This window comes from Pelodiscus sinensis, chromosome 7 (assembly GCF_049634645.1).
Source record: "Pelodiscus sinensis isolate JC-2024 chromosome 7, ASM4963464v1, whole genome shotgun sequence".
NCBI lineage: Eukaryota > Metazoa > Chordata > Testudines > Trionychidae > Pelodiscus > Pelodiscus sinensis.
The window spans coordinates 60,754,183-60,782,167 of NC_134717.1; the positions used below are offsets into that span (position 1 = coordinate 60,754,183).

Genomic DNA, 27,985 nt, shown 5'->3' on the forward strand with positions numbered 1-27,985 from the left:
GCCAGTGTTCCAGGGGAAAAGTTGTTGACCAAAAACAAACAAACAAACAAACAAAGAAACAAACAAGGTTGCCCTTTAAGAGCAGAGCAGGCACTGCCCTTTTAAGGCAGCCATTCTGAAATCTGTCCGGGATGCTCCATCCTCCCCAGCCCCAGCCAGCCCGAGCTGAACGTGTTACAGTGGATGCCCGAGCTAGGAAAAATAGAAGATACTGGACATTTCACATGGGATTTTCTGAATTTTTTTTACCAGACGGACCGGGCTCTTTCTTGCGGGGGAGCTTGACCAGGGGAAGGGAGGGAGGGCTGGGTCACCTCACGCCCCCACCCCGTAGAATTTCTTCATGCCCCCTCAGGAAGGCACACCCCCCAGTTTGGGAATCTATGATTTAAAGTGCTGCCAGACTATTTGTTGTTTAAGTTTTTCCAGTTACAGACTAACTCGGCTACCCCTCTGAAGTTTTTGTACAGATTCTGAGTGAGGCCCACAATGGTATCCTGTTTGTTTTTCCTTTCCAAACTGGCTCTGCTATTACAGATCTGTAAACCTAAAGAGTTTTTATAATGTTTACATGCCCTTATAAATTTCAAATGAATACCCTCTAAATAGCAAATAAACCAATGCTCGCAACGGACCGACCTATTAGTAAGTACAATTTGTTCACTCAAACATCAGCAATCAGGTTTCCCTTACACAAAATCTATAGACCTGCCAGTTGTGGGGGAAGGAAGTATATTCCTTTACCATGTTTTTTCATCATGTGCTGGGGCAACATCAGTGTCCCTACACTGATGACTGACTGCTGAGACTAGTGCTTGTTGGATCAGCTTCCCTAAAAGATACCAACAAAACTGCTTCAAGAGAATTGAAAACATGCTTGGGGCAAGGGCAGAAACCAACTAACGGGAGCTGCAAGTCACAACCTCCTCCTGCCTCAGGGCAAACCCCCTTCTAGACCCTATACCACCTCTCCTCCAGGTCAGAATTCTCTCCTGCACCTCTACCCATATCCTCTCCTGCACCTGAATCCCCTACCCCTGAACTCCCTCCCTTTTGGATCCAGCTTCCATCCCAGACCTCACACCTCCTCCATTAATATTACAGAAGAATGCAGCCCTTAACCACGTAAGACATTTTTGAGGTGCTCTCCCCATCAAAAATTATTGCTCACCCTTGCTCTAGGGCAGTGGTCTCCAACCTTTTTAAGCAGGGGATCACTTTTTGAATTTAAATGCAATCCAAGATCTCTCTCAAACCCAAATACCCTTGCCCCGCCTCCTTCCTGCCCCTTCTCTGAGGCCCTGCGCCTGCTCACTCTGTCCCCTCTCCCTCCTCCATTCTCACTCACTTTCACAAGACTGGGGCAGCAGGTTAGGGTGCAGGCTCTGGTCTTGGGTTAAGAGATTTGAAGCGTGAGAGGGGCCCTGAGCTGAGGTTGGGGCAGGCAGTTGAGGTGCAGGAAGGGGTTCGTGACTCGGGTAGGGTTGTGGGCTCCAGAGGGGCACTGCTTACCTCAGGTGGCTTCTGGGTGGTGGTGCAGTGGGGCTAAGGCAGGCTCACCCATGTCCTGGCCCTGCACCCCTCCCTAAAGTAGCCAGCAAACTCTCCCCTGCCCAATTCCTGTTGTGCCCCCTCTCTGCTTTGTGGACATAGGATACAAAGCAGGAGAAGGGTGCACCTTGGCATCAGCACCACTCTTCTCCCTCCCCTGCCCTGCACAGAAAGCAGGGGGCTCCGGAGTGGACAGCTCCAAGACAAAGGGAAGGAGATACACAGCAGTGGAGGGAGGGGAAGCTGAAGTGCCCGCACTTGATAGCCTCTTGGCTAAACCAGTGACCTGTCAGAAGCTCCAAGATCTACCAGTAGATCCCGATCTACTGGTTGGTGACCACTGCTCTAGGGATACAGTGCACCACACCAGAGCATGAATTCCTTTTGAGTAGCTGTCTGAAGGGCATGATTGCACTTACCAAAAACAATCATTGTAATTGCTCACTTTAGACAGAATGGTTGTTTAAAATTATAAAGCCATACTGTTTAATAAGTGGTCCTTTTAACCACCCCCACCCCTTTTGTCCATCAAATGGGACCGGTTCAGATGTACAGGATTACTGCAGTATAAACATTAAATATCAGAAGTTGCAAGCTTGTGTGTTAACATCTCTGCATTTAGGAAAGGAAGGAACTGAGTTCTTTCATACACTGCACACTTTAGCTTACACTGAACCATTTCTGCATCTAGCCGTCTCACAACCCATCACAATACTAATTCCCAATGCACCATCTGACTGAATACTGGCAGTAATTTACCTTTATTGCTCCTCTCTTATCCACATACCTTTCAAGCTGTGGAACTTAAGAAACTGCAATTTGTGAATTTTACAAGGTGAGGGCACAATCCTCTAAACTGTACTCCTCTGAGAAGTTCTACTGATTTGATTGACGCTATCTGCATTTGCCAGGGCTCGTTACACAAGTACAGTTGTACAAGTTGAACCTCTCTAGTCCGGCCCTCTCTGGTCCAGCAACATCTATGGTCCGGCATGATTGTAGTGAGCCGGATGTCCACTTATCATGGGTGTGGCCAAGTTTCCCGTGGTTCCACAAAGTCTGTTTACAGCCTCAAGTCCTGGCCCTCAGTGTTCTGTGTTATTTAGCTCTAACTTGCCCTTAAATGTCTTCTATGAGCGCAGTAAGCAGTAGGGATGTAAACAGGTAATCATGTAACCACTCAAAATCTTAGTGGTTACATGGTTGCGTGCGCCGCGGGCTCTGCAGTATAAAGCTTCAATAAGCTTTGTATAGCAGAGCCAGCAGAGAAGCCCACCCAGGTGTAGAGCCAGCAGCCCCTGCTGGCCTGGCTCCAAGCGAGGCGGCTTTTCTGCTGCAGCGAAGCCTCCTCCCCAGGAGTCAGCTGCCAGCCCCACTCCTAGGGAAGCAGCTTCACTGGGGGCTCTGCAGCTGGCTTCCCAAGAGCGGGGCTGGGAGCTGCTGCCGGCCCTGCTCCTGGAGTGCCACCATATAACCTGCAGTGGGAGATGCCTGGGGCATACCCACCACAGACAGGTAGTGCTCTGGCCAGCTGATGCAGCCGCTGCCTGCGGTGGTCCCCATGGGGCTGGAGCAGGCTGCTCCAGCCCCTGCAGTTAACTGGAACTGATAAGCATTATCTGTTTAGGGCAATGCTTACAGGTTAACCTTTCACATCCTTAATAAGCAGGAGAAGCATTGGTAATACCGCTAGATAATATTGACATCCCGTGGTTTGGCATATTCTCTGGTTCAGCACCGGTCAGATCCCGAGTGCACCAGACTAAAAGTGTTCAACCTGTATTATCCAGTGTTATAGTGGTCTAAACCCTAAATTGCTCCATTAACCTTAATGGAATTATGATGGATTTACACTAGTACAACTAAGTACAGATTTTGATACTTAGGCTGCATCTAAGTATGATTGGCATGATTTTAAACAAATACTTTTAACGGAAGAGTTTTTCCATTAAAAGTATTTGCGTAAGAGAGCGTCTATACTGGCATGTGCCTTTGCGCAAAAGATTTGCTTTTGCGCAAAAGCATACGTGCCAGTGTAGACGCTCTCTTGCGCAAGAAATTGATGTTACCTGTCTACTCTGGCCTCTTACTTATCCCTAAGCGGGAGCGTCAGAGTATTTGCGTAAGAAGCACTGATTTTGTACATTACAACGTCAGTGTTCTTGCGCAAATACTCGTGGCCAGTGTAGACAGGCGGCAAGATTTTGCGCAAAAGCAGCCACTTTTGCGCAAAATCTTGCCAATGTAGAGACAGCCTAAATCTTTTAAAATACTATCGTCCTAAAAAAACTTGAAAAGGTTAATTGATGTTTTATCTTTACTGCTGCCACTGCATAGCCATATTAGTATCAAAGGGTCCAGGGTCTAGTTGGGGTACCAATGGTAAATGTTGACATAGGTTGGGACATTGGAAATGGAAATACAGGGGTCTCTATACAGAGAGAGCAGAAACTGATTTGATGAATTGATTGAAGAAGGAAAGTAGGAATCCTGGACCAAAGGCAGTCTTTTCAGATAACAGAATCTGACATCTGGAAGCCTACACCTTAAGCATAGTAGTCTTACTAGTATCCAGGATATTGTGTACGGAAAACATGAGATCAGATTTGAAATCTTTAAATTAAAAAAAAAAAAAAAAAAAAGGTTTTGAATCCATTTTTCATTATTAGTTTATAAAACTCTTTAAAACTGCATATTTTTCTGAAGCCAGATAGAGATTGTAGTGCTGTAGTTAAAGCTGTATATTCCCAATACGTGCATTCCCATGAATGTGTTTCTTGAATGCATTTATTCTGACATTCACAGTAGCCATTGTACCAGGACTGTCATTTATTTAAATGGGGAAATTTAAAAAACAAAGTCAAGCTTCTCTTTCGGAAGGGGGAGGAGGGGAGGGGGAGGAGAAAACTGTGAAGTCCAAAGATATTAAAGAATTCTGCTGTTTTTAATCAAACTGTACTCTGATTCAGAAAAAAAAGCGATGATGAAATTCAGTAATACTTGAATCTTAATCTCAACATACTTGCTGGAGGATAACGATATGCTACTTTCTGTCTCTATTACAGTCCCAGAAATAATGAAGGCAATAAAATAATGAAAGCAATGAAAGATATGACCAAGGGCAAGGAGTAGGGTGACAATGGTGTCTCAATTGATTTTTATGCTGCTCTGAAAAATTGAGATCTCACTGATAGTGTGTTAAGTACATATAAAATTCACAGAAAATAATCATCTCGCTAGGAGCACTAAGAAATCTTTCTTCTCAAAAGACCTTTTTGCTCAGCATTACTATTCTTACATCTTCAGCCTCCAGCGTGAGCCAAAAGGGAATTCAAATAGCTGTTGAGGTTTTGGGGCCATCTGTATTAATTGCAGGTCTTGTGCTAGCACAAATAAGAGTGCTGCATCTCCAATAGAATGCTTACTAAAGAGCTGAATCTGGAACAAAGAGGGAGATTACGCATAATTCTAAAATATATATAATCTTAAATACTGCATGACGACGAAGAATGATTCAGGCAGATAAGGAGACTGCTTCTTTTGCAGAATGATATGAAAACCCGTTGTAAGGGAGACGTACAAATACCTATTTTTATTAATATTCTTTTGAAAAGCTTAAAGCAGGGTTTTTTAAGTGACACAAACTAAATGTTGTAGGCCATAAATGTAAATATCTTTTAAAGAACATACTTGGAGAACAATTTCAACATGTGCCACCATGTGAAAATTTCCTGAAGTGAAATACTGGAACTTTTCATTTACTCACATCTAATATTTTTGCAATTTTTGCTTTGATAGAGACACAGGGGGAAGAGAAAAGACAGCAGAGTAAGCACACCCTTTATATGTTTATTTTTTGTAATGTTTGAGTGGACTTTAACCAATTACTAAACAGAAGCCCTAAAAGCAATGATAAATAAGGAGTGTAAGAAAAGCCAAGTAAAACCCTTTCTCCTAGACAAATGCTTCATCAGCAGGCATCCCATTATTTGTTATAACCATCTTTAACTTGCGATGCCTCTGAAGAAGACCAACAACAAACTGGCAGGAGCAGATGGAGTGGTGCTGTTAATTATAGGCACTTAGCTGTATCAGACTCCTTGAGTTATTACCAATGTTTCCCACTAGGGAGGAGAAGCATTTGCTTTTAGAAAGTATGTTGCTTACTAAGCTGTGTGCATTAGCAGCCAGGAGTGTACTAATCAGGATTTTAGCACCACATTAAATAAAGCTCAACAGAAAACCAAGAAGTGCATTAAAATCTCCATGGAACGCTGGACAGGCAGCATTTGCTTTTTTTCCTGTCACATTTCTAAAGTTAACAAAACACCAAGTTCTCTCTCAAAATGTTCAGCGTCCCCTCTGCAAGAAAAATCCATCTGCTCCCTAGTGCTCAACTGAAGGGAGAGAGAATCTTGTACTGGTAACTTTATTATATATTTTCTACTAGAAGACTTAGCTGGTGTTGCTCGGGTCCTGAAGTCAGTTATTTATTGGGTTTTGGAAACTAAAAAGAAAACATCCAGGCTTAATTTAAATCATTGCTCTGGGATGGGGCGGGAATGAGGGGTTCAGTAGCAGGCTGCCCAGGGCAGAGAGGACAATCCCAGCCCTTTGTCACCACAGCATCCTGGGATTAGGTGAGAAGCGCCTCACAATGGTGGCTACAGCTCCAGTGGGCATGGCTCTCAGCTGGGGGAGGTCCAGGTGCCCCCTGTGCTCTCCAGCCAGAGTGAGAAATGCAGCAAACTGTGCACTTGCCCATAACAAAGGGGAATGACCTTGTACAAATTTGGATGGAGGAAGCTTCAGCCCCCCTCGCCCTCCCTAACAGGTGCCATGGGGGTGGGAGGCTCATGATGGGATGCCCCCAAACAGTCCCTTTCACCTGCTTGGTGATCCTATCTCTTTTCTGTATGGTTTTATGAGAAGCAATCCTATTCCAGGCACATCCCATTTTCCTGGCATAACCAAACCCTTACAGGAAACCCCCAACTTCCGACCACCCGAGTTACAATCATTTTTGTAAGTGCTGGGGGTTGTAAGTGCAGAAGGGGCCAAAACTGCCAATTTACGCCCCCAGCCCCGCATTCACGACGGCACACAGCACCTATCATAAATGAGGGGTCAAGTTACAACACCTCCAACTTTGTGATGCTTCCCCAGGAACCAATCACGTCGCAAGACGGGAGCCGCCTGTATCTTGTTTTAAGTTATGAGAGGAAGCAGCTGTATACCGAATTTGATGGTCTAGCTGCTCTCACCGTTTAAGAGGAGCTCTTCAACAGACAGACAGACAGACAGACACTCAAATATATAGTAGATACTGTTTGACCAGGAAAAACGCTGAGATGGAGAAGAGGACGACAACCTGGCAAATTCATAACCCTGATGAACAACTGGTATGTATACAGCTTTAATAAAGTCAATATCTATCACAGAAATGCTAGATTTAAATATTCTCAGTGAAACAGAATTCTAACTATAAAAGACATTCCTTGTGCACCCCATGCAAGATCTTAACACCTCAGAAATGTGTTACCCCCAGCAAGAGAGAAGTTCTATCTTCCTGCCCATGTGTAACCTTGAAGCAGCTAGACAGTTGTAATACAATAACTGTCCCACAATTCCTCACTACTTTTCAGTATCTTAAAGTATACTAGCCAAAAGTCTCTGAAGATAGGCAGATATAGACATTCAGAACCATTTGTTCGGCACGCCAACGTTTACCAGCATCTCAGGGTAGTCACTGAGGAGCTACTCTTACATGTAACAGATCACAGTACCAAGACTCCTTGAAAACTTTTCTTTTTGAACTATAGATCAGGGAGATGAATATAAAGAGTTTTAATTAAATGAAATCAAAAGCATCAAAGGAGACATTTAACCAATGTGCCGTTTAAAAAGAGCAGAGAAGAAATTAAGTGGCTGTTAAGAAGTTACATGGGCATTAGAACTTTTCCAAAGTGACTAGTGATTTTCACTGCTCAACCAGATACATTTTAAAAGAGCCTGAAGCATGTTAAACTGGACACCAAAAAATCAGTAGTGGGCTTGAAAGATTTAGGCTGCTAAGTAATTTGAAGAATCCTCATTGAATTTATTAACCCAACACCCTCCAGAAACCACTAGAAGAAATCTCTCTATGAATTGTCCATTGGGGGATAAGCTGCACATAAGTTAATTATAATGTTAAAACATACCAGAAAATATATGGGGATGGGGAGACGTTCCTGCCACAGAAGTCAAGAGGAACAGGAAGGGCTTTTACAATATAAAGAAAACAAAATGCTAAAGAAATGAATTAGAAGGGAGATTAATAAAGTCAGACCTCAAGATACACAGAGAACTGTTAAGAAAGAAACATGCTATGAAATAGCTATTGATAAACTGTCTAAGAGAAGACTTGAAAAATATCGATGACCATTTAACATTTTTAAATTTAATACTAAACACATACGTTAAAACATTTACCTTCATCATTCCAGCACTACTGATAATATACTGAGCAGTAAACAAATTCATTCCCTCCTTACATTTTCGGGATAACTATTCCATTGGCATCTGCTTACAATGATGCATTATACAATTTCCACGGGTGGAGTAATTACATTGAATCTTAAATTGTCACTTAAAAGTTAAAAAGCCCCATAGCTTGGGCTAAGCAACCATTTAGACCAAATTTCTAAAAAAAGGAATGGAAGGTTCTCAGGTAATATTAATCCTCTAGACAAACTACTTTTGTTTGAAAAAATAAATTTTCCATCTAGTCCAATACTTACACGCAAATTTCAGGACCCAACATCCCGCCAGAATGGCCAGCATGCATTTGCTAGTACTTCGTACTGGATCATTAGGGATAACGACGTGAGTCACTAGAGTAAAAAATTGCACATGTAAGAAAGCTTACAAACTTCAATAACTGCATCAGACTTGTTGCAAATCCAATCATCCCCAATTTTAAAATGTCCTTCTCATTTCTACAGAGCCATTTCCCCACCCTCAAAATCTGGTTTTAATCACTGTGATTAAAAGCTTATCTTTATAAACTTGTGCGTATGAGTGTTATACTTGAAAACCCACAGCCTGCTGCAAAAAGAGAGACCTTTTGGTTTTTGTAAGCGTAGCCTTGCAATGTAGAAAAGGGGGAAATATTATTAATCTCTAAACCTGCTTCTCCTCCAAAGGTATAATTGCAATAAGATTCTCACTGCTGGAGCTGGTATGTAACGCATGACTGGTGTTAATTTCCTCAGTTCAAGATTTTTAGACGCTATATGCAAGAGTAGTTAGGTGGAACATAAGACAGGCACCTTCTTAGCGCTCCCAGTACATGTGATCAGCTTAACCACAGCCTGAGAATCTTTCAGCCAGAGCTATATTTAATGTGTGGCAAAGCTCTCAAGGGAATAAGCCAATCAATAAAAGGAATTAAGAGCACTACGACAGGTGCCAAACCATGGCAAACATTAGTGTTCCGATGCCTCAGCACTACAGCTCAAGAGTGCTAAGTGCCCATTACACCCACACAAACAGAGACTCGTGCTGATGTTACCCAAAAAATTGCTGCCACAGTGCAAGAAGGTTGCAAAAACACCAGCCGCACAGGTGCTGAAATGCAACAGAAAACAAAGAAACCCAAAGACAAAACACTAGGCCAAAAGCACCCAAGGCAAAGGGCTTCACACGCCGAAATGTTATTCATGGTTCTGACTGGAGGGGAAGGACGGTTCTTGGATAAGGATACTAGATGTATCCTTTTTCCCCCTTTATTCGGCTCTGGTGAGGTTACATCTGGAGTATTGTGTCCAGTTCTGGGCCCCCCACTATAGAAAGGATGTGGACCCATTGGAGAGAGTCCAGCAGAAGGCAACCAAAATGATTAGGGGGCTGGAGCACATCACCTATGAGGAGAGGCTGAGGGGTTTGGGATTGTTTGGTCTGCAGAAGGGAAGAGTGAGGGGGGATTTGATAGCAGCCTTCAACTTCCTGAAGGGAGGTTCCAAAGAGGATGGAGAAAGGCTGTTCTCAGTAGTGACAGATGGCAGAACAAGGAGCAATGGTCTAGGTTACAGCAGGAGAGATCTAGGTTGGATATTAGGAAAAATTATTTCACTAGGAGGGTGGTGAAGCACTGGAATGGGTTCCCTAGGGAGGGGGTGGAATCTCCATTCCCAGAGGTTTTTACGTCTTGGCTTGACAAAGCCCTGGCTGGGTTGATTTAGTTGGGATTGGTCCTGCCTTGGGCAGGGGGCTGGATTTGATGACCTCCTGAGGTCTCTTCCAGTTCTGATTCTAGTCTATGATTCTGTGTGTCCAGTGCCTGACAGACATACCGAGCTCCTGCAGGCAGCACTTTGACCAACTGCGGTCCAGAGGTAATGGCGTGGAAGGCTCCAGCTGAGGAAGGTTGAGGGTTATTCTACCACCTCATATGGCCCAGTGCCCTTCGAGCAATGTAGCTGGCTCCAAAACCAAGAGTTTGAGGAATTCTGCCTGTCTTGCCTGAGGAGGGGGAGAACTCAGATTTAGAATCCTAGTGGTTGGCTCCCTTTTAAAGGGAACATTTCTAGCCAACTCATTTTTGCTGGTAGCTAGTTTCTATCATCTCTTGTACCACAGGCTTCTCTCTCCACAAAGAGTGCCCATAAGACTGTGGGCTAATAAACATGAAACTTTATATTGCTTCAGTACTATTAGAGGCATAAATACTATAAAATCCAGTAACGTGACAGAAGGATAAAGTGAGAAGGCAAATCACTGCTGCCCCATTGGGGGGGGAGGGGAGCTTGCCCCAAAAGTCTGTACAAAGGGGGTCATGTGAGATGTTGAATGAAATTTGTGTTATATAAACTGTACATGCTTCATTGGCACAACACACATTTAATATGCTCCCTCCGCCCCAACCATGTTCTCTGCACATCGGCAATCTTACCAAAAAAATAAGGAGGGAACCTGATTTCTCTAGGAATTAAGGATTTCTCCACAACTGCTCAATGTATGCAAAAAGACACACAACGTTTAAAAGGTAACAAGAGTCCCTGTCAACGAATGCAGAAATCTAGACACAGTAACTGTCATGCTTTTCTTTCTTTTAGTAAGAAAGCTTTAGATTCTAAAGGATTGGCCCAACATGATCTTGTGGGTAAGATCCAGAGTGTAAATTGATTGGGAACTGTGGCAGGTTTCTTGGGACGGGAAGAATCCCTTTGGGGTAGGTGAGATTGGGTTCTATAACCCTTCACCTGTGTGCAGGCCCGGGGAAGATTGGGGCACAGGAAGAGCTGGGGTGTGAGAGGGTTTTGGTCGTGAGGCTTCTGGCTGGCCAGATTGGCAGCTGAAGCGTTCGGTGTGACTGGTTTGTGACCTGTCTGGGAGGTCTCCAGTCTGGGGCTGTAAGGAGCCCCGAGTTTTGAGCAATTCACCCTGAGCGGACGCCCTCAGCTGCGTCCAGGCCCGGCCCGTCACACCTCAAGTTTCATTTCAATCTACCACCCATTATGCAGTTAACACGGAGAGCCAAAAAGCACAAGTCTCGTACAGACAGTATTAAAACACATCCAAAGCAGGCTTACTTACCTGTGCTGTTAAACGCGACACATTTTTTAGCCTTCAGCGCCGCTGCGAGTTTGCTCAGTGATTTTTGTTGTTCTGAAGTGAGGCCACTTCCCAGCAGAACAACAGGCCCTTCTCTGGTGTGGCCTGGGCTTGCTAGCTGGGTGAGGACAAGAAAAAAAAAGTGCTAAGTTCTTCCTAAACTGAATGTGGGGGGGACTTAAAGAAAGCAACTAATCTATTTGACAGTCTATTAAATAAAGAATAAGCCTCTGAAATAAATATTTTATGGTATCTTCCAGGACACGGCATTCATACATAAATCTATATGTAACCAACTAGCTCTAGAGGGAATGCTATGGCATTGTAGATACTTCCTTTAATTTATGTAAGGTACCATTTGAAAATGGCTTTGAACGAAAAGTTCTGTCTTGGGGACCCTTTTGGAATCATTAGCAGCTTTCAGCAAATGGGTTGATGAAGACGCAGCATGTTCTGTTTGGGAACTGCAGTACATGTCTAGCATCCATAGGTCTCAATAACATGACAAGGAACTCAACCTGATACTTTCAAATGTAGAGAGCAGGGATTTTTCCCCCTCCCTCAGCTAACAGCCGTTACTGAGTATTAATCAAGAGAAGACCATAACGTACTCAGAAACATTTTAAATCAATGTGCTCTGAACAGTTTAAAGTGGGGCACTGAAGGTAAAGAATTTAAAAGTAACCCTTAATGTTTAGTACCTAACACAGTTGTTTTCTTTGACTGGGTCCTCTAGGTGCTACCATATTGTTTCTTTTTTACACTGAAGACACACAGACACACAAATATATATGAATGGGTGCCAATCCGTTAGCTTAAACATGATACACAAATGTTACAGTAATGAGGCACTGTAAGGCTGAAGCTATTCTACAGGAGACAGCCATGTAAGCTGCAGCACACCTGAACCTCCCTAATCTGGATGTCTCTGATCCAGGAACACCCATGGTTCAGAACCTGGCAGGGGGAGGAACAAGCGGTTCTGCCGCTCCCCCTACACCCAGCTTGGGGAATGGCGGCACAGCACTGGTCTGGAAGCTCCCTCTCGCACCCCGCTGCTCCCATAACAACGGAAGGCGATGCTTGAGAACGGCAGGGGGCACAGAGTCACACAAGATCCTTGGAGGTGGGGCGCCAGGTAAGTACTGCATTCCCATCCCCCCACACCTCCTCCCTCTTTCCCAGATCCCACCCCACTGCCTTCCATGGTCCAAAAACTTCCTTCTTCCGGCATACCCTATTTGTCAGGGTTGCTGGATTAGAGAGGTTCAAGTGTATCAAAGCGAGGTTTGTCCCAAGAGGCACCATCATTCTCCTCCACCCCCAAAGGTCTTGCAGGGCATTCTAAACAATGAAGAGTAAATGTGTTTATTACCTATTATGGGTACACAGAGAAATCTGTAATTCTCGTTTACACTAAAGCCTCTATACATTCCTCTAGTAGTGAAAAGGGGCCTTTGTGTAAATAAGACCATCATCTATACGCTGTCCTACATTTGTGATTGTTCAAGGCATGCTGTGTGGCCCATTTGTTTTCTCCAGCTGCAAGAAACTGAAAGGCTGCTGGCAGAAGACTGTAAAGATGTGTAATAGCCCAGCAGCTGAAAACATCTTAATTACTGGGTGAAGGGAGATAGTGGAATAGCTTATTATATTTGAAAGTATGTAAAAGCATTTACAACAAAGGATAAGTGCTTTTTACTGGATGTGGTATACTACAACAAATAACAGAGGCAGACAACACAGGATGCGGAACAAAGTTTGTCAATAGTTTGTAAATAATATGCCCGTTCCCAATCAACAAAGCCATTCTAAGTTATGGAGATGACCCCACAGTCTTGCATATAAATTCGTCATGCCACTTTCCGTATAAATAATTTGTCACAGAAAGCGTCTTGAAATTGTTGGAGAGCTTGAAAAATTTGACTGGGACTGTTTTTCCCAGGTCCATTTTTAACCTGTCTATCCAGCCAGGTGCCCTTGTTACCTTAAGTCCAAAGTGTTCTGGGCTCACAAGATGGATTTTATTTTTAGAACCACTTACTTCTGAGCACTGACTAAATGAATACGATTCATTCTTCATCGGTAGCATTAGCACAGACTTCATCTTTTCAGTTTCTGCGTAGTCCACAGGGCGCAGACCGAATATATTACTGGTAAAACAAGCACAGATGGGTTTAAGTAAATAAAATATGTGACTTGATTCTTAACTAACTGGATGCATTAGCTGGATAGTTTTTCCACCTTCTTATTAATATGCAATTTCAGCTAAAACACACAGAAAAGACTCAAGAACTGCATCAAAGGCAGATGGATTCACAATCACAAGCTGCTACATTCAATATGAAAAGTAAGAGAATTTACAACTAGATGCTAAGTTAAATAAGCCATAGCCCTAGTTAAATGTTTTGCTGCTCACACATGATATCTACCACAACAGCCAGAATTTTCAATACAGAGAATCTGGCTTTGCAATGTTTAATTGCAATCACACCACCAGGGAAGAAAGCATGTTGATTCCAAATGGAAAGTTCTAATAGATTATTACAATTTAAATACAAATATACTAGCACACAAGATCTGCACTTGAATCCACTAATGTTGTGTCATATTGCTGATCTAGAAAAATATATACTAGCAAGTATCAAAAAAGGGCTTCCGTGTAGCTACCAAAGACCTTTTAAGCTACTACAAACTAGAAAAGACAGACTGAAAGTCTTTATACAGGGTGTCCCTTCTATATGTCCAAGATACATTCCAAAAAAAGTGGACATATAGCAAAACGACAAAGCGGGGAATTTTTTTAGCACTAATTTTTTTTTTGGCACAACGAGGAATGGGAGGACTTACAGCACAACAGTTCCGACAAGCATCAACAACGTTAGTGCAGAAGCGACATACACCGGGGTAATATATAACAGGGAATGCCCTGTATAACAGAGGTACTGATCAAGCCAAGATCAAGAGATTATTGTAAATGCTATTTTCTCCTCACCCAATATTTCATTGGCAAATCATCCAACTACCAGAACTCAAACACAATTCAAACAAAACAGTGTCATATTTTAACAGGCATATAAGATGCCTGTTAACAGGACCACCACTGTGACCCAAAACACCCATGCGCATACTTTTCCCATGGCTGGCTCAGATACTTTCTATTATAAGCATCAACTCACAGTTTGCGGTCTCCCTTATTCTCTTTGCTATTGTATGAGACCTAACAAATGTGCCCACATAAGGAGAGATTATGGTTGTAAGGCATGCTGGTAACCTCCTACATCCCACATAATTCACCAGCCATAATTTGGGTAGTTGTACCTGTGGCGAACGGTGAGTTTGTCTGAGAGTGGCTATGACTTCTGTCTCCTCCCCAGTGGTTAGAGGAGGAAAGCCTGCAGCTACAGAATAGGTATAATAACTAGTGTTAGCAAGCACAGTCTCACTCCTGGGGGCACTATACCTGCTTCGTCTACTATAGCCATTCCTCTTCCTTCTACCTTCCATGGCACTAGATCTTAAAAGGAAACGCAGCTCATGATGGGAATAACGCCCTGAGTGTGAAGTAACTTGGATAATGCATATTTCAGAATAAGGAGTAATACAAAAAGAAGATCTAAGGAGGTCAAAAAACTGCTGTGTCATGGTAGCATTATCTTTTCAGGATAGCCATACGCTGCGGCATAAAGCTTGTATTTAGTTGAAAAATCAGATTTTAGTCCATAGGTAAAAAAATCTCCCAGCACAGTTACGTGATTTAGCAAAAACAGCAAGATTCTTGTATTATTAGTCTTAACCAAAGCAAAACAATTAAATCCAAGCTGAATGATCATTCTAGCCTAAATGCGCCTCTTCTTTTCCCCACTGCTCTTTAGTACAACAGACAGAATCTCTGGTCAAAGATTCTGGATGGGTTTTTACTAAGACATCTCAATTTCACAATACTGGCGCCCTAGCACCACTATTTCTAATGTGCAGGGAGCGGGCATAATACAAATGCTACAGATTAAAAGATAGTTGGTTACATCTTAGTCCAGTCCTGGGAGTTGCAGCCCATTAAATACTACCATGCCTTTCCTGCTTTGTCATGCCTGACCAGAGTAGGCTTTGACCTCTCTTTAAATTAAGGCCATATTTAAATCAAGCTGCTGTAAGATGGCTCCTTCAAACAGGTCCAAAAGAGAAATTCATATTGGCATATGCATTAAAATAATTTTTTCCACCAGATGGCTGAACCTAGTTTTTAAAAATGTTACATTTCATGCCAGTTCGTTTGCTTTTTTATTTTATAGAGTGATAGTGAGGTCATTAATTGTGACAAAAAAATCCCAAAAGCTTCAACCTAGATCTTGGCAATTATATGAAAGAACAACTCTATGCCTTATTGAACAGTGTTTTTATTTACACTGGTTCAGTCTTCCCCTTGTATTAAATTGGAGTTTTATGACCATTAGGAATTTTTTGTTTCAAAGAACATTTCAAGTTGACCTTTTACCAGTGCATACTCTACACCATCTTGGTATTGCAAGGAGACAAAAAATAAGGGATGTTCACACAGGTTAAGTCTCGACTACAGCCCTCTGTCGCCAGAGGGATGTAAACTAGACCTACTGAAATTGCTATTGAAGCAAGGATTTAAATAGAACGAACATGGCAGCCGCTTTTTGCCAACGCAGCAATTTGCCGGCAAAAAGCGGCAGTCTAAACAGGGATCGGTCGACAAGGAAAGCCTTCTCTGACTGATCCTGTAAACCGCGTTGCACGAGGCATAAGGAATCGGTTGGAAAAGGCTTTCCTTGTCGACCGATCCCCGTCTAGACTGCCGCTTTTTGCTGGAAAATCGCCGCGTCGGCAAAAGGCGGTGGCCATTTTTATTCAAATGAAGCACAGGATATTTAAATCCCCACTTCATTAGCAATTTCGGTATGTCTAATTTATATCCCTCTAGCAACAGAGGGATGTGGCCTAGACATACCCACAATGTTGAAGCACAATGCTAGGAAATGCAAGAACTCTGGTTTGCACAACTGGGCCTTGTTACACATCTTGAATATTTTGGGATACATATTTTTATTTTAATTGAGCAACTGTAAAATTGAACAAACATGGGCTGTAGGTTTTGTTCTGTGTGCCAAAGACCATAACCTCTGGAAAACCAGGAAATTATGAGATGAGATTATGTGCAGATGATTCCTGCAGGCAAACCACAATTTATTTACAGAAGGTGGTGGACTGCCCCGCCCCCCGAGGAAAAACCCTTCTATCATGGGAGCAAGACATACCAGCCAGGCATCTAGAAAAGATTTTCTGTATTACCTCTCAGAAGGTCCACTCAGCCAGTGTCCCACCGCCAGTTTAGGTCAATCTCATGCTTCTGAGGAAAATATTCTGGGTTTTCTTTCCATTTGATCTTTTGATCTCAGTACTGCACTGAGGGTATGTCTACACTACCCCGCTAGTTCGAACTAGCGGGGTAATGTATGCATACCGCACTTGCTAATGAAGCCCGGGATTTGAATTTCCCGGGCTTCATTAGCATAAGCGGGGAGCCGCCATTTTTAAATCCCCGCTGCTTCGAACCCCGTGTAGCGCGGCTACACGGGGCTCGAACTAGGTAGTTCGGACTAGGGTCCTATTCCGAACTACCGGTACTCCTCGTGAAACGAGGTGTACCGGTAGTTCGGAATAGGCACCCTAGTCCGAACTACCTAGTTCGAGCCCCGTGTAGCCGCGCTACACGGGGTTCGAAGCAGCGGGGATTTAAAAATGGCGGCTCCCCGCTTATGCTAATGAAGCCCGGGAAATTCAAATCCCGGGCTTCATTAGCAAGTGCGGTATGCATACATTACCCTCCTAGTTCGAACTAGGAGGGTAGTGTAGACATACCCTGATTGAGTTAATTTTGTATGATGAGTCCTAAATCCCTCTAAATTACTATCTTCATAGGCAGTCTCTCATCCTGAAGATAACCTGTGTTCTTGATTACCAGATCTATAACCTTGATTAGACTGCATTAAAACAGTCACAATCCCAACAATTTAGCCACTGGAGTCAGATTGCCCCACAACTGTAATCTGCCCCACCGATATTTGTCTCATCTGCAAACTCTCCAGCAATTATTATATATAATTGTCCAGATCACTAATCAAAATATTTAAGAGTTGGACCAAGAACTAATTCTTGGGGGGAACCTGCAGGAAACAGCTCTCCTCATTGCCATCTCCCCATTTTGACATGTTAGTAACCCAGTTTTTAATCCATTTAATGTGTTTAAAGTAAAGCCCAGGAGAAATCCAATGACACCATAATAACACAGCCGCTTTTATCAACTGGACTTGTAAAATAAACCCATTTTGTGTCTTTTTGGGGGTGAGGCAGGATTACAAGAACTACCTTCTATGAAATTGTGCTGAATGACATTATTCACTGGCAAAAAAAATAAAGATTGTCCAATGGCATCTCATGCCTTTCTAGAAAATAGAATTCAGCAAAACTCAACCTTCTGAAAATGAGAAAACCAAGTTAGAGCTCCAGGCCATCTTAATTCTGACCCACTAGAGATATCTGCTTACTTCCCCAGGGGGTAGGTGGACAGAGAATGGGTAGAGCCTTGATTCTGCTCCCCAATGCACTAGCCAACACTAATTTGCGCTGGGAGAAGGGTTATGATTTGCTGATGGTTTAGGACAACAGGCGAATGAATACAGACCTCCAGCAGCACTCAAGGAAGGGGAAAACAAGGAAGGAATTGTGTCAAAGTATCATCTGAGGCAGGATATTCATGGGGTGGAGCAATGTATACCCAAGTCCTGCTCATATCTGCACCTAGAGGCACAGCTACCTCTAAATAAACAACCCCATTTGTCTGGGACTGTTCAGACTCAAACTGGTGGCCACTGAGAATGAAGGCTAAAACACACCTAAAAAAATAAGGCAACAAAACAATTTGTATTAATGCTAAACTTATTGTCCATGAAGAACTTGCAAGATGGCCCATTTGAGTGAAAGCATTTATGAACAACTGTGAAATTGCAATTGCATAGATCTAATTTTTCAAGTCACTTGGCTTGCTCTGAAGCAAGGGGGGAAAAAAGACAGCACTCAAAAAAACAAGCACATGAAAATATAAATGTGTAGAAGATTAACTTTAAAAATATTAACTAGACCAGCCGGGCAATTAATAGGTCCACTGGTCCATATAATATTTTCCATTTGCAGTTTGCAACCTTTATTCGTCAGAAAAAAAATTGAACAGCAAAGAAAATGTCCTAACGAGTTAATCTTGCAGATTTCCAAAAAGTACTGCCAAGAAAAACTGAAATCCCATGTCTTCTGGAAAATAAAAACAATTCTGAGCTGATTTCTCAGCCTATAAAATATGTACACATGCTTCCTTTGATAGTAAAGCTATTTCCTATATTAAATTGTACAGATAAAAATCTGACCGTATCCTTGAGGTGAGACGCTAGAAGTGAAATGTACTTGTATGGTATATTAGAGGTCTGTTTAAAGGTGTCTGAAAGGCAAAGATACTTCATAGATGAACAGTGTGTGCACAGCGTAGTTCTTGGCATGGCCGCAGGCTTCCCATGAGACTTTCAGCAAGTCTCTGCCTTGGTTCTCCATGGGTGTGTCTAGACTGCAGGCTTCTTTCGAAAGAGCCTCTTTCGAAAGCATCTTTCGAAAGAGCCTCTTTCGAAAGATCGCGTCTAGACTGCAGGCGGATCTTTCGATAGCGGAAATCCGCTTTTTCGAAAGAGAGCACCCAGCGAGTCTGGATGCTCTCTTTCGAAGACAGCCTCTTTACATTGAAGAACGCCTTCCTTCGAAAGAAGAACTTTCGAAGGAAGGCGTTCTTCCTCGTGAAACGAGGTTTACCGCCATCGAAAGAAAAGCCGCGTACTTTCGAAATAATTTCGAAAGAACGCGGCTTGAGTCTGGATGCAGGGGAAGTTCTTTCGAAAAAAGGCTACTTTTTTCGAAAGAACCCCTGAGTGTGGACACAGCCCATCTGTCAATTGGGGATAAAAGGAACTCCTTCCTCTACTATCTGAACATACAGAGTAGACAAAGCATAAGTTTTCAGGTCTTCCCATATAAATGTACAGCATTTAACCCAATGCATTTTATCTCACTTGGGACTTCTAGGCACTGCAATAAGATATGATATACCTAAAATTACTATATTTTAATACAGACTGAACCTCTCTCACCTGGGAAACTCTGATCCACAGGACCATAGAGGCTGTGTCTAGACTACACCTCTCTGTCGACAGAGAGATGTAGATTAGGCACGTCAAAATTGCTAATGAAGCAGGGATTTAAATATCCATGCTTCATTAGCATAAACATGGCTGCCGCTTTTCTCCCCCGAAACAGAGCTTTCAAAAAACGGCAGTCTAGACACAGATCTGCCAAAAATAAACCCTTTTTCGACAGATCCTGTAAACCTCATTTTTTCAGGAATACAGGATCTGTCGAAAAAGGGTTTATTTTCGACAGATCCGCATCTATTTCCGAAAAACCTCCATTTCAAAAAAAGCGGCAGCCATGTTTATGCTAATGAAGCACGGGATATTTAAATCCCTGCTTCATTAGCAATTTCCACGTGCTTGATTTGCATCCCTCTGTCGACAGAGGGATGCAGTATAGACCTAGCCAGAGTCCCTAGCAGCAGAGGTTGAGAGCATCTAGTAGTAGAGCTGATCTGGAGGCTGGCAGCTCACAGGGCCAGTGACTTGGGGGCCTGGTGCCCCAGGAGCGGATGCCACCTGACACTTAGTGATTTACGAGTGACAAATACCTAGTTTTTACATTGTGCTATTATACTGAAGTCTTACTCCTGACAGTACAGAAAGGGATGGCATACTTCTATATGCTACAACATCAGAATGATTTAATCTACTGGAGTGAGAGGACAAATTGCTTTTCCTAAATGGGAAGAAATGTAATTCTGCAGCTACTACAGTAGTGAGTCATACAATAGTATTTCAGTACTAGGGATATTAACTAGCAATAAATTTACTAGTCGAGTAGTCGATGGAATTACCATTGACTACTCGATAGGCACGTCCGCGTTCCGCCTTTGAACTGTACAAGAGCCCCAGCTGGGGCTCTAATGCATTTCAAAGTTGGAATGCCACATGGAACCTGGGGTCAGTGGGGGATTCAGAGTCCCACACGGGCCCCAGGCTCCATACAGCGCTTCCTCTTTGCAATGCACAAGAGCCCCAGCTGGGGACTCTTGTACATTTCAAAGCTGGTGCACCGCATGCAACCCGGGATCTGATCCTGGGCTCCAAGTGGCACTGCCGCTGTGATCAGTCCCCAGCTGATCTCGCGCTGGAGCATTTCAGAGTGGCAGTGCCGCACCGAGCCCGGGATAACGGGCTCCCTGCGGCGCTGCAACTTTCAAGTACCCTCCTCTTCCCGCCTCTATCTGATAGAGGTAGAAAGGGGCTGAGGGTGCGACAAGTTGACTATCCTGTCGATTATCTGATAAGCTTATCGGAGAGTCGACTAGTCCTTACCCTCCCTATTCAGTACCAGATACAGGAGGACTATATAAGATGAGAAAAACTAATCCTTTTTTGTGTCACTTACTTAAAACGCTAAACACTTGCCAAGGTACTTGCACGTCCATTAGCAAGAGATGAAATACAAAGCATGCTAAATTTGTACCCAGAGGATTTTAATAAAGTTTGAAATTACTTTATTAAAGTTTGAAATTAATTACTGCAGCAATTATTGTGTGAGAATTATCTAGCATTGTCATTATTCTCAGACATCACTCGCTTTGGAAAGGTATGTTTAAAAATAATTGCTAGGTACCTATTTGTAAAACCACTTAAGTAGCTATAAATGAATTTGTATATCCTGGAAATACTGAATCATAGTGCACCCCCCATCCCTGTCAAACACTGCCCATTTAAAAGATTCAAATGGAGCCCTTTTCCTGTTCCTAAAGATTCCACTAATGGTAGTATGATGATACTACCTAGAGCCAATCTCCTAAAACATATTGATTTTAGAGGGGATGCAGTATTGGATATCACACGGCCCACTGTTTTAAAAACCATTGTTGTGACAATAAATAATAGACTACTGATTATATCCCCATTACCCTATGCCATGTCAGTTCACATTCTCATGAATAGAGCTGGATTTCAATCTATTTTCTTGCAGACACTTTGACTAAAGGTGGTCACAAACTTGCCAGTGTGGGTAACAAAAAAGTTCTCACAGCACCATTTGATTTTCTGATAGCAAATCGAGTAGAAATGGTGGGCTAATAAGAGATACCTGAAAAATCTGGTATTAATTTCAGGTTCTACTGTGCAATTTTGACAGTCTTTTGGCTCCTACCAAAAAGGATTATACCAAATGTGATTGCTTGTGCATTACTTTCAGAAGCCCAGGAGAGCTGTAAAAACCATGGAGGCATTCACCAATATCCAACTGGTGAGCATTATGTCTTGGAAAGCCAACATCTAACGATAGTTGCTTCCTGTTTTTTTCCTCAAATGTGCTACCAGGATCAAGGATAGGATTTCTTTTTTTTTTCCTGGTTTAATGAGATATGAAAAGGCTACATTCTACAGGCTTGTAATGTGCACATGCCATTTACTGACAACATGCATGGTACCAGATTATAGATTGTATACAGTAGCAGCTGATACAAATAGCAATGCTGCTGCCGCACCACATCATCTCACGATCAACCTTGCATCTCATTCAGTTGATAGGACATTCAGAAAAATAAACCCATGAATAATTCTTACTGACTCAAATATGTATCAGTCACTTTACATCTCCAGACATTTGCCACATGTCTCTCAATAGAGCAAACTTACCAGAAATATACAGAGCTAAAATGGAAGTAACTTTAAAAAAATATCAATAATTTTTATAGTGGACTCAAATTATTCTTTTTACTCTATTTTTTTTCCAAAAAAAAGCCTAAACTTTGTGATTTGTTCCAAACTTCATAAAGAAAAGCTTAGGACGGGGGCAAACGATAAGTGGGCTTGTGGGCCGGATACAATTTGCCCCTGGCAGGTAGCCAGATGTATTATTTATCTGCAGATACAGCCACCCGTAACTCCCATTGGCTGCTCCCAGCCAATGGGAGCTGCAGGAAACAGCATGGGCTGGCCTACCGATTCTCATAGCTCCCATTGGCCAGGAATGGCAAACCACAGCCAATGGGAGCTTCGAGCAGCCATACCAGTGGACACTTGAGTAAACAAAGCAACTGCCATCGGCAACTCTACTTTGGTCCCCAGACCTCTTATTGCCTAACCTGGCTTAGGACAATCCTGAAGCCTAAGCAAAAAAGATCATCCAAGTTAGAAAGGGGAAGGTAAAGGCAGTATGTAATTGAATGTAAAAAAATTCCCACGGAGTAAACCTGATGTATTAAGAGTTTTAGTTATATTTTCTCCATGTTCCATCTTGGCCTTGCACCAGCAACATCAATTTGGAAATATAGAAGTCAATTAAAGAAACAACATTACACTTCTACTCACACTGCATCCCGGGAGGCTCCATGTAAAAGCAACAGCTCAACAATGTTCACGTGTCCATTCTTGGCAGCATCATGAAGTGGTGAGTCATTCTGATAGCCCGTAGTGTTCACCAAAGCCCTGTGCTGTAGCAACAGGTCCACCACCTTCTTGTGCCCATGATTACAAGCCTCGTGCTAGTTGGGGATGTTGACAAGAAGCACATGGGAAAGAGACACATGTCTAATGAAAGCCCTCACTTTTAGTCAAAGGATGTCACCAACAGTTAATGCATTTACTTTCATAGCATCGCAAAAACAGGCAGTTTGATTTGAAGACACTATTCAATTTTGAAAATACAAAGGCCATCAGGAGTAATTCTCTTTTCAATCATGGCAGTGACAGAGTATAGTGGAACTTAACAGAGAGCACCTAGTATGCAAATAAGACTATAAAGGAATGTTTCCACATTATCTATTAGGGTCAAACAATCTTAGGGAGAAAAAGGCAGTGGAGAAAAAGGGACTAGCATTCACTCCCTATCATTTTTAATGATATTCAAGCATGCAACCATACAAAAATATATCGAAGAGATACCTGTTAGAAACCAAAGTTCAAATCTCAATACCTAACGTGCACCCCACAGGTCTACTGGCAATAACGGTTTATAGGATGTACAAGAAACTGCGCTTGCACAGTAACCTGAAGAGAGATCATTTTCCACACACATGATTTGTGAACACTGTCTGAACATGACAGTAAAAGTGGCAGAGAATACTGACACTTGATGAGAGGTGAAATGATTCTAAAGGAAGAGCATTCCCCATTGTCATAAGGAATGCTATTTCTCACGTAAGAATGGCCATACTGGGTCAAAACAACAGTCCATCTAGCCCAGTATCCTGTCTGCTGACAGTGGTCAATACCAGTTGCCCCAGAGGGAGGGAACACAACAGGTAATCCTCAATTGTCTTCTTTATGTTTAGAATACAATAAAGATGGGGAGGGAAAGAATACACTATAAAAAAATGGAGGTGAGGAAGAACAATGGACAAAAATTAAAATATCAAAAAATGTTGATACTCACCAATGGCGTCCATCCAGCATGGTCTTTAACATTGGGGTCAGCTCCATTTTTCAGTAAATCTTCAACAGCTGATACATCACCCTGGGGGCGGGGGGGGGGGGAAGAAAAAAATCACAGCTAAGCATCTTTAAAAGGATAGATCAAAGAAAAATAAATGGGAGACAACAATTATAAGCTGCGTCATTTTGACTGCAGCTGACTCAAGACTCTCATTTAGTCAACCTGTTTTACTCGGTTTTGGAAAATGACACCATTTACTAGTACAGTTTAGAGAGAAACACCTAAAACCTTTATTTAAGCCACGAGCAGACCGAATAGGGCATATTTGACACTTTATAAATAATTCATAACACAACTGAACAACCGTGGGCAGACTACACCTACTGGCTACGGACTACAAGGATTAAGACCAAGCACACCTACCCAAAAATTATAGGTCCTTCAAACCAAAAAAAAAAAAAAAAAAAAAAAAAAAGTGTCATATTAATCTAAACAACTAGCTCGAAAAATGCACATGTATTTCCAATGCAGGTCTACTGAAAGCAAGGCATGGGAATCCAAAAAGATTAAAAATAAGCAGCTCTCTCGACAAAAAGCAGAGGAAGAAGTTAATACCTGAATCATGATGCATTGCATGTAGTTCTCATGCCATCAGATATATTACCTGAAAGAAATCTTGACCATTAGCCTGCTACCACAGAACACAACTTAGAATTCATCTCTTTCTTTACAAACAACAAATATGAGCCCCAGAATTGAGGATAACATTCAACTAAATGAAGGTGAGCATCAAAGCCTGTTCTATGATACCAAGGAATGTTTCTGAGACAATGTAGACTAGCATTAACCCTAATCCCAAAACGCTGAATTCTGTTCAGCAGAAAAATAATCAGCAACTGATAAACGAAATATAAACTCAACAGTCACAGAAAATGCTGGAAAAACTCTAGTTTGATATCAGTCAGCTGAATGTATATTAAAAAAAACCACTTTGATATGTTCCATACAAGAATCACAACCTCGACGCCCCCAGCAAAATGCTACATTTTACAGTAATTGAAGAATACGCTGTTCTAGTTAGAATCTTTTTTGGTCTCCAGGAAAGAAACTCAAGTGGAAACCATATACAAAAACAAAATAGTCACAGGCACTGCACGCAGTGATGAGTGCTACAGAGCTTTCTTCATGGACAAACAGAATTACAGGTGGTAAGTGATAGCTGAGCTTTTTAAAAATGACTAAATTTGCAAACATGGTGAAGAGCAGTTGAAATTTTTGCAGTGTTCCCTTAAAGCAGTTCACACACCTAGCAAATAATTCAAATCTGGGGTGGACATTAGGTGTGTTAACTAAGGATGTTAAAATTAGGTTATTTTAGTAATCGAGTAGTCAAACACATTTTTATCCACTACTCAATAGGGGAAAACAGACCAGCTCAGTCCCTGGGCAGCCTACCCACTTCGGCTCCTACTGTGTTTTAAATTGTAGAACTGCAGCGGGGTTTGGTCCCCAACCCGGCACGAGCTGAGCTGCCTGCCCGCCCGGCTCCTCCTACATTTCCTTAAAAGCCAATTCCCCCCCAGCACCAGCTCCTGCTTCTCCCCTCCCCTCCATGGTCTCTGATATAGGCTGATCAGGTAGTCGACTAATTGACTACTCTCATACATCCCTGATGTTAACAGCTCCAAATGCAAACACTAATATTACAAATCTATAAAATGTTCGTTTCATTACTGTAAAATTTTGCTGCTGTGGACAACGAGAAGTACTGTCTACATGCACAGAATGAAAAACGGTTAGAGTAAAACTAGAAAGCTATATTTCTCTGTTTACAATAGAACTGAGTGGGATTTTTTTCCCCTGGAAATGAGAAAAAATCCATTTTGTTACCTAGGCTGTAAATGGAACTTCTCTTTTTACCACTTGCAATTCACAATAAAAGTGGAGGGGATGAGGGCTTTCTTTTTGATTACACACATGCACAATGACTGAACGGCTACTGTCAATCAGGATTAGAAGTGATGCATTAAGAAAGCGGTTTGTGGCCTAGAGACTGACAGAGAAAATATAGCCAGAAATTAAAGTTTAAATTTACAGCCGCAGGGCACGTTACTAGACCTGGGGACGTTATGTCTTCTACACTCTGAACTTAAGAGGTTCTTAAACTGCATTCAACTACTGACAGTGAATACTCGCTGAACAAGAAACACACAAGGAAAAATATATGCAGGACAGATCTTAATCTGTATACACTAGGGACCCGATCTTGCTAGGTTCCAAGCACCGAACAGTGCCCCAACAATACAATCAGAAACATAAATAACTTTAAGCATTGACTTCAACTGACCATTCTCATGCTAAAGTGTAGGCTAGTGACTTAAACATTTTGCTGGGTCAGGGCCAGAGTTCTCAGCACCTGGCAAAACCGAGTCCCATTTGAGGATCGGAGTCCTTATATTGCCCATCTCCATTTGGAAGCAATCAGGAAGATTACAGATCATTCAATTTTTTTTTGAGTTTTCACCTGCAGCAAAGAAAACAAAAAAGACTCCTATCTATACATAGCTCTTGTTTCAAGCATACCCATTTGGTACTCAGCTAAAGGGCACCAAGAACTTGCTTTGGCTTTTTTTTTTTTATTTAAAAGCTACATTTCTTATGGTCAGATAGAAAATTATTTCCTTGATTCTGTAATGTTTCGGGAACACTACAAGAAGTCATCAATCCCTCCACCACATAATATTTGCAGAGGTATGAAATCACTAAAATATTTTGTGCCTATTCTGAGCTTCCACTAGCAAAGGCTACTTATGCTAAGCTTAATGGAAAAAGGGGCCCAAAGAGTCAAAAGTGTTAACATGACCTTGTCTATACTCAACATTAAACATTTAAATCTGGGTTGGGGCTTTAAACAAAGCCAACTCATCTGCTTTGTCACACAGCACTAACCACCAATCGATCCTTAACAATCTTTCATGAAAGATGTAGAAAAAAAAACAGATAAGGCAACTGAACTGTAAAATATTAGGAATTTCATTTTAACAATATTTCTTATTCCTTGTAGTTGCATACAGGTCTCTCTCTTAATATGGAAAACTTTGTATGGCACTCTTGTAGCTAGAATATGGTAGCAAATGGGGATCGTTATCTGGGGGAAAAGAGACAAAAAAGTTAGCTGAGATGGGCTGAAGCTGATGTCGCTGAAATCCAATACTGCTTCCTTTAGACAAAAAAGCCATAAAAGGGCACAGAAAAGAGTAGTGAAGACAAAAAACACAGTTCCTATGGTGCTCACGTGTAACTGCAACCCTGCTGTGGAGAAACAGGCACAGCACAAGTGTTACTAGCCATCCAGAGACCTGGCAAAATTGTACGAGCTTCTGGAGACGTTACTCTGAGCTGCCCCTCTGGTTGTGGGCTCACAGCAGTGTGGGGGAATCTCGTTCCTGGATGGCTTAGCCAGACTTAAACAAAAGAGAATGGAAAAGGAGATGGCAAAGGTGGGGACACCTCACTGAAGGGCGAGGCTGACAAGAGCCCACATCTCATGTTCTAGATCAGTGTTTTTTAACCAGTGGTACGAGTATCCTTAGGGGTACTCGATAGAAGTCTGGGGGTACATCGACACCACTGAAATTTGGTGAAAACTGAATTTTTTAAGTTTTACAGTATTTTATTATTTTTGTACTTTTTACACCCCAAAAATTTCATCGCTCACCCGGCTACAAATAAGTTGTTTAAAAAAATGTGTTGCAATGGTAGAAAAAATTATGTGCATCTGAAAAGTGTAGATACTGGGGGTACTTACAATTTTTTTTTAAAGGGAACTTTATAGAAAAAAGGTTGAGAAACCCTATTCTAGATGATGCTCAGGCTTTAGCCAAAGCCCATGGAAGTCAGAATGTCCTCTGGGTCCTTTCCTAGTCAAATCAGGACATCTCTCAGGAACAGGACAACGGTGTCATGATGAATTCTCGGGTCCCACCAGAAGTTGGGAGTAACAGCAATGATGATTATAAAGCTTACTCTTTACATATCTACCATCTCTCAGCATTAGATCCCCCAGGAGTCTTTCCAAAACACCGAGGAGAAAGTGGTCAGAATAGCCCATACCCTTGTTAGTTTGTTCGCTAATTAGCCTTGTTTCCAACCACCAATTTTGGGCCACTGATTTTTAATTCCATTCTCCTTTTGCTTACTAGTTATGATCTTAATAATCTTTGGGTAACATGAACAACAGTTTTAG

General features: G+C 42.2%; 1 protein-coding gene across 2 annotated transcripts in view; it reads right to left on the reverse strand.

Moving 5' to 3' along the window:
• Positions 1-27,985, reverse strand: part of BARD1 (BRCA1 associated RING domain 1) — a 159,353-nt gene that overhangs the window by 103,865 nt on the left and 27,503 nt on the right. For both annotated transcript variants that reach the window (XM_075933952.1, XM_075933951.1), the window contains exons 5-9: positions 23,740-23,820; positions 22,677-22,849; positions 13,193-13,301; positions 11,131-11,266; positions 8,334-8,426 (exon numbers count right to left, since the gene is read on the reverse strand). In XM_075933952.1, the coding sequence (XP_075790067.1) occupies positions 8,334-8,426; positions 11,131-11,266; positions 13,193-13,301; positions 22,677-22,849; positions 23,740-23,820 (592 nt within the window). The remainder of the gene's footprint in view (positions 1-8,333; positions 8,427-11,130; positions 11,267-13,192; positions 13,302-22,676; positions 22,850-23,739; positions 23,821-27,985) is intronic.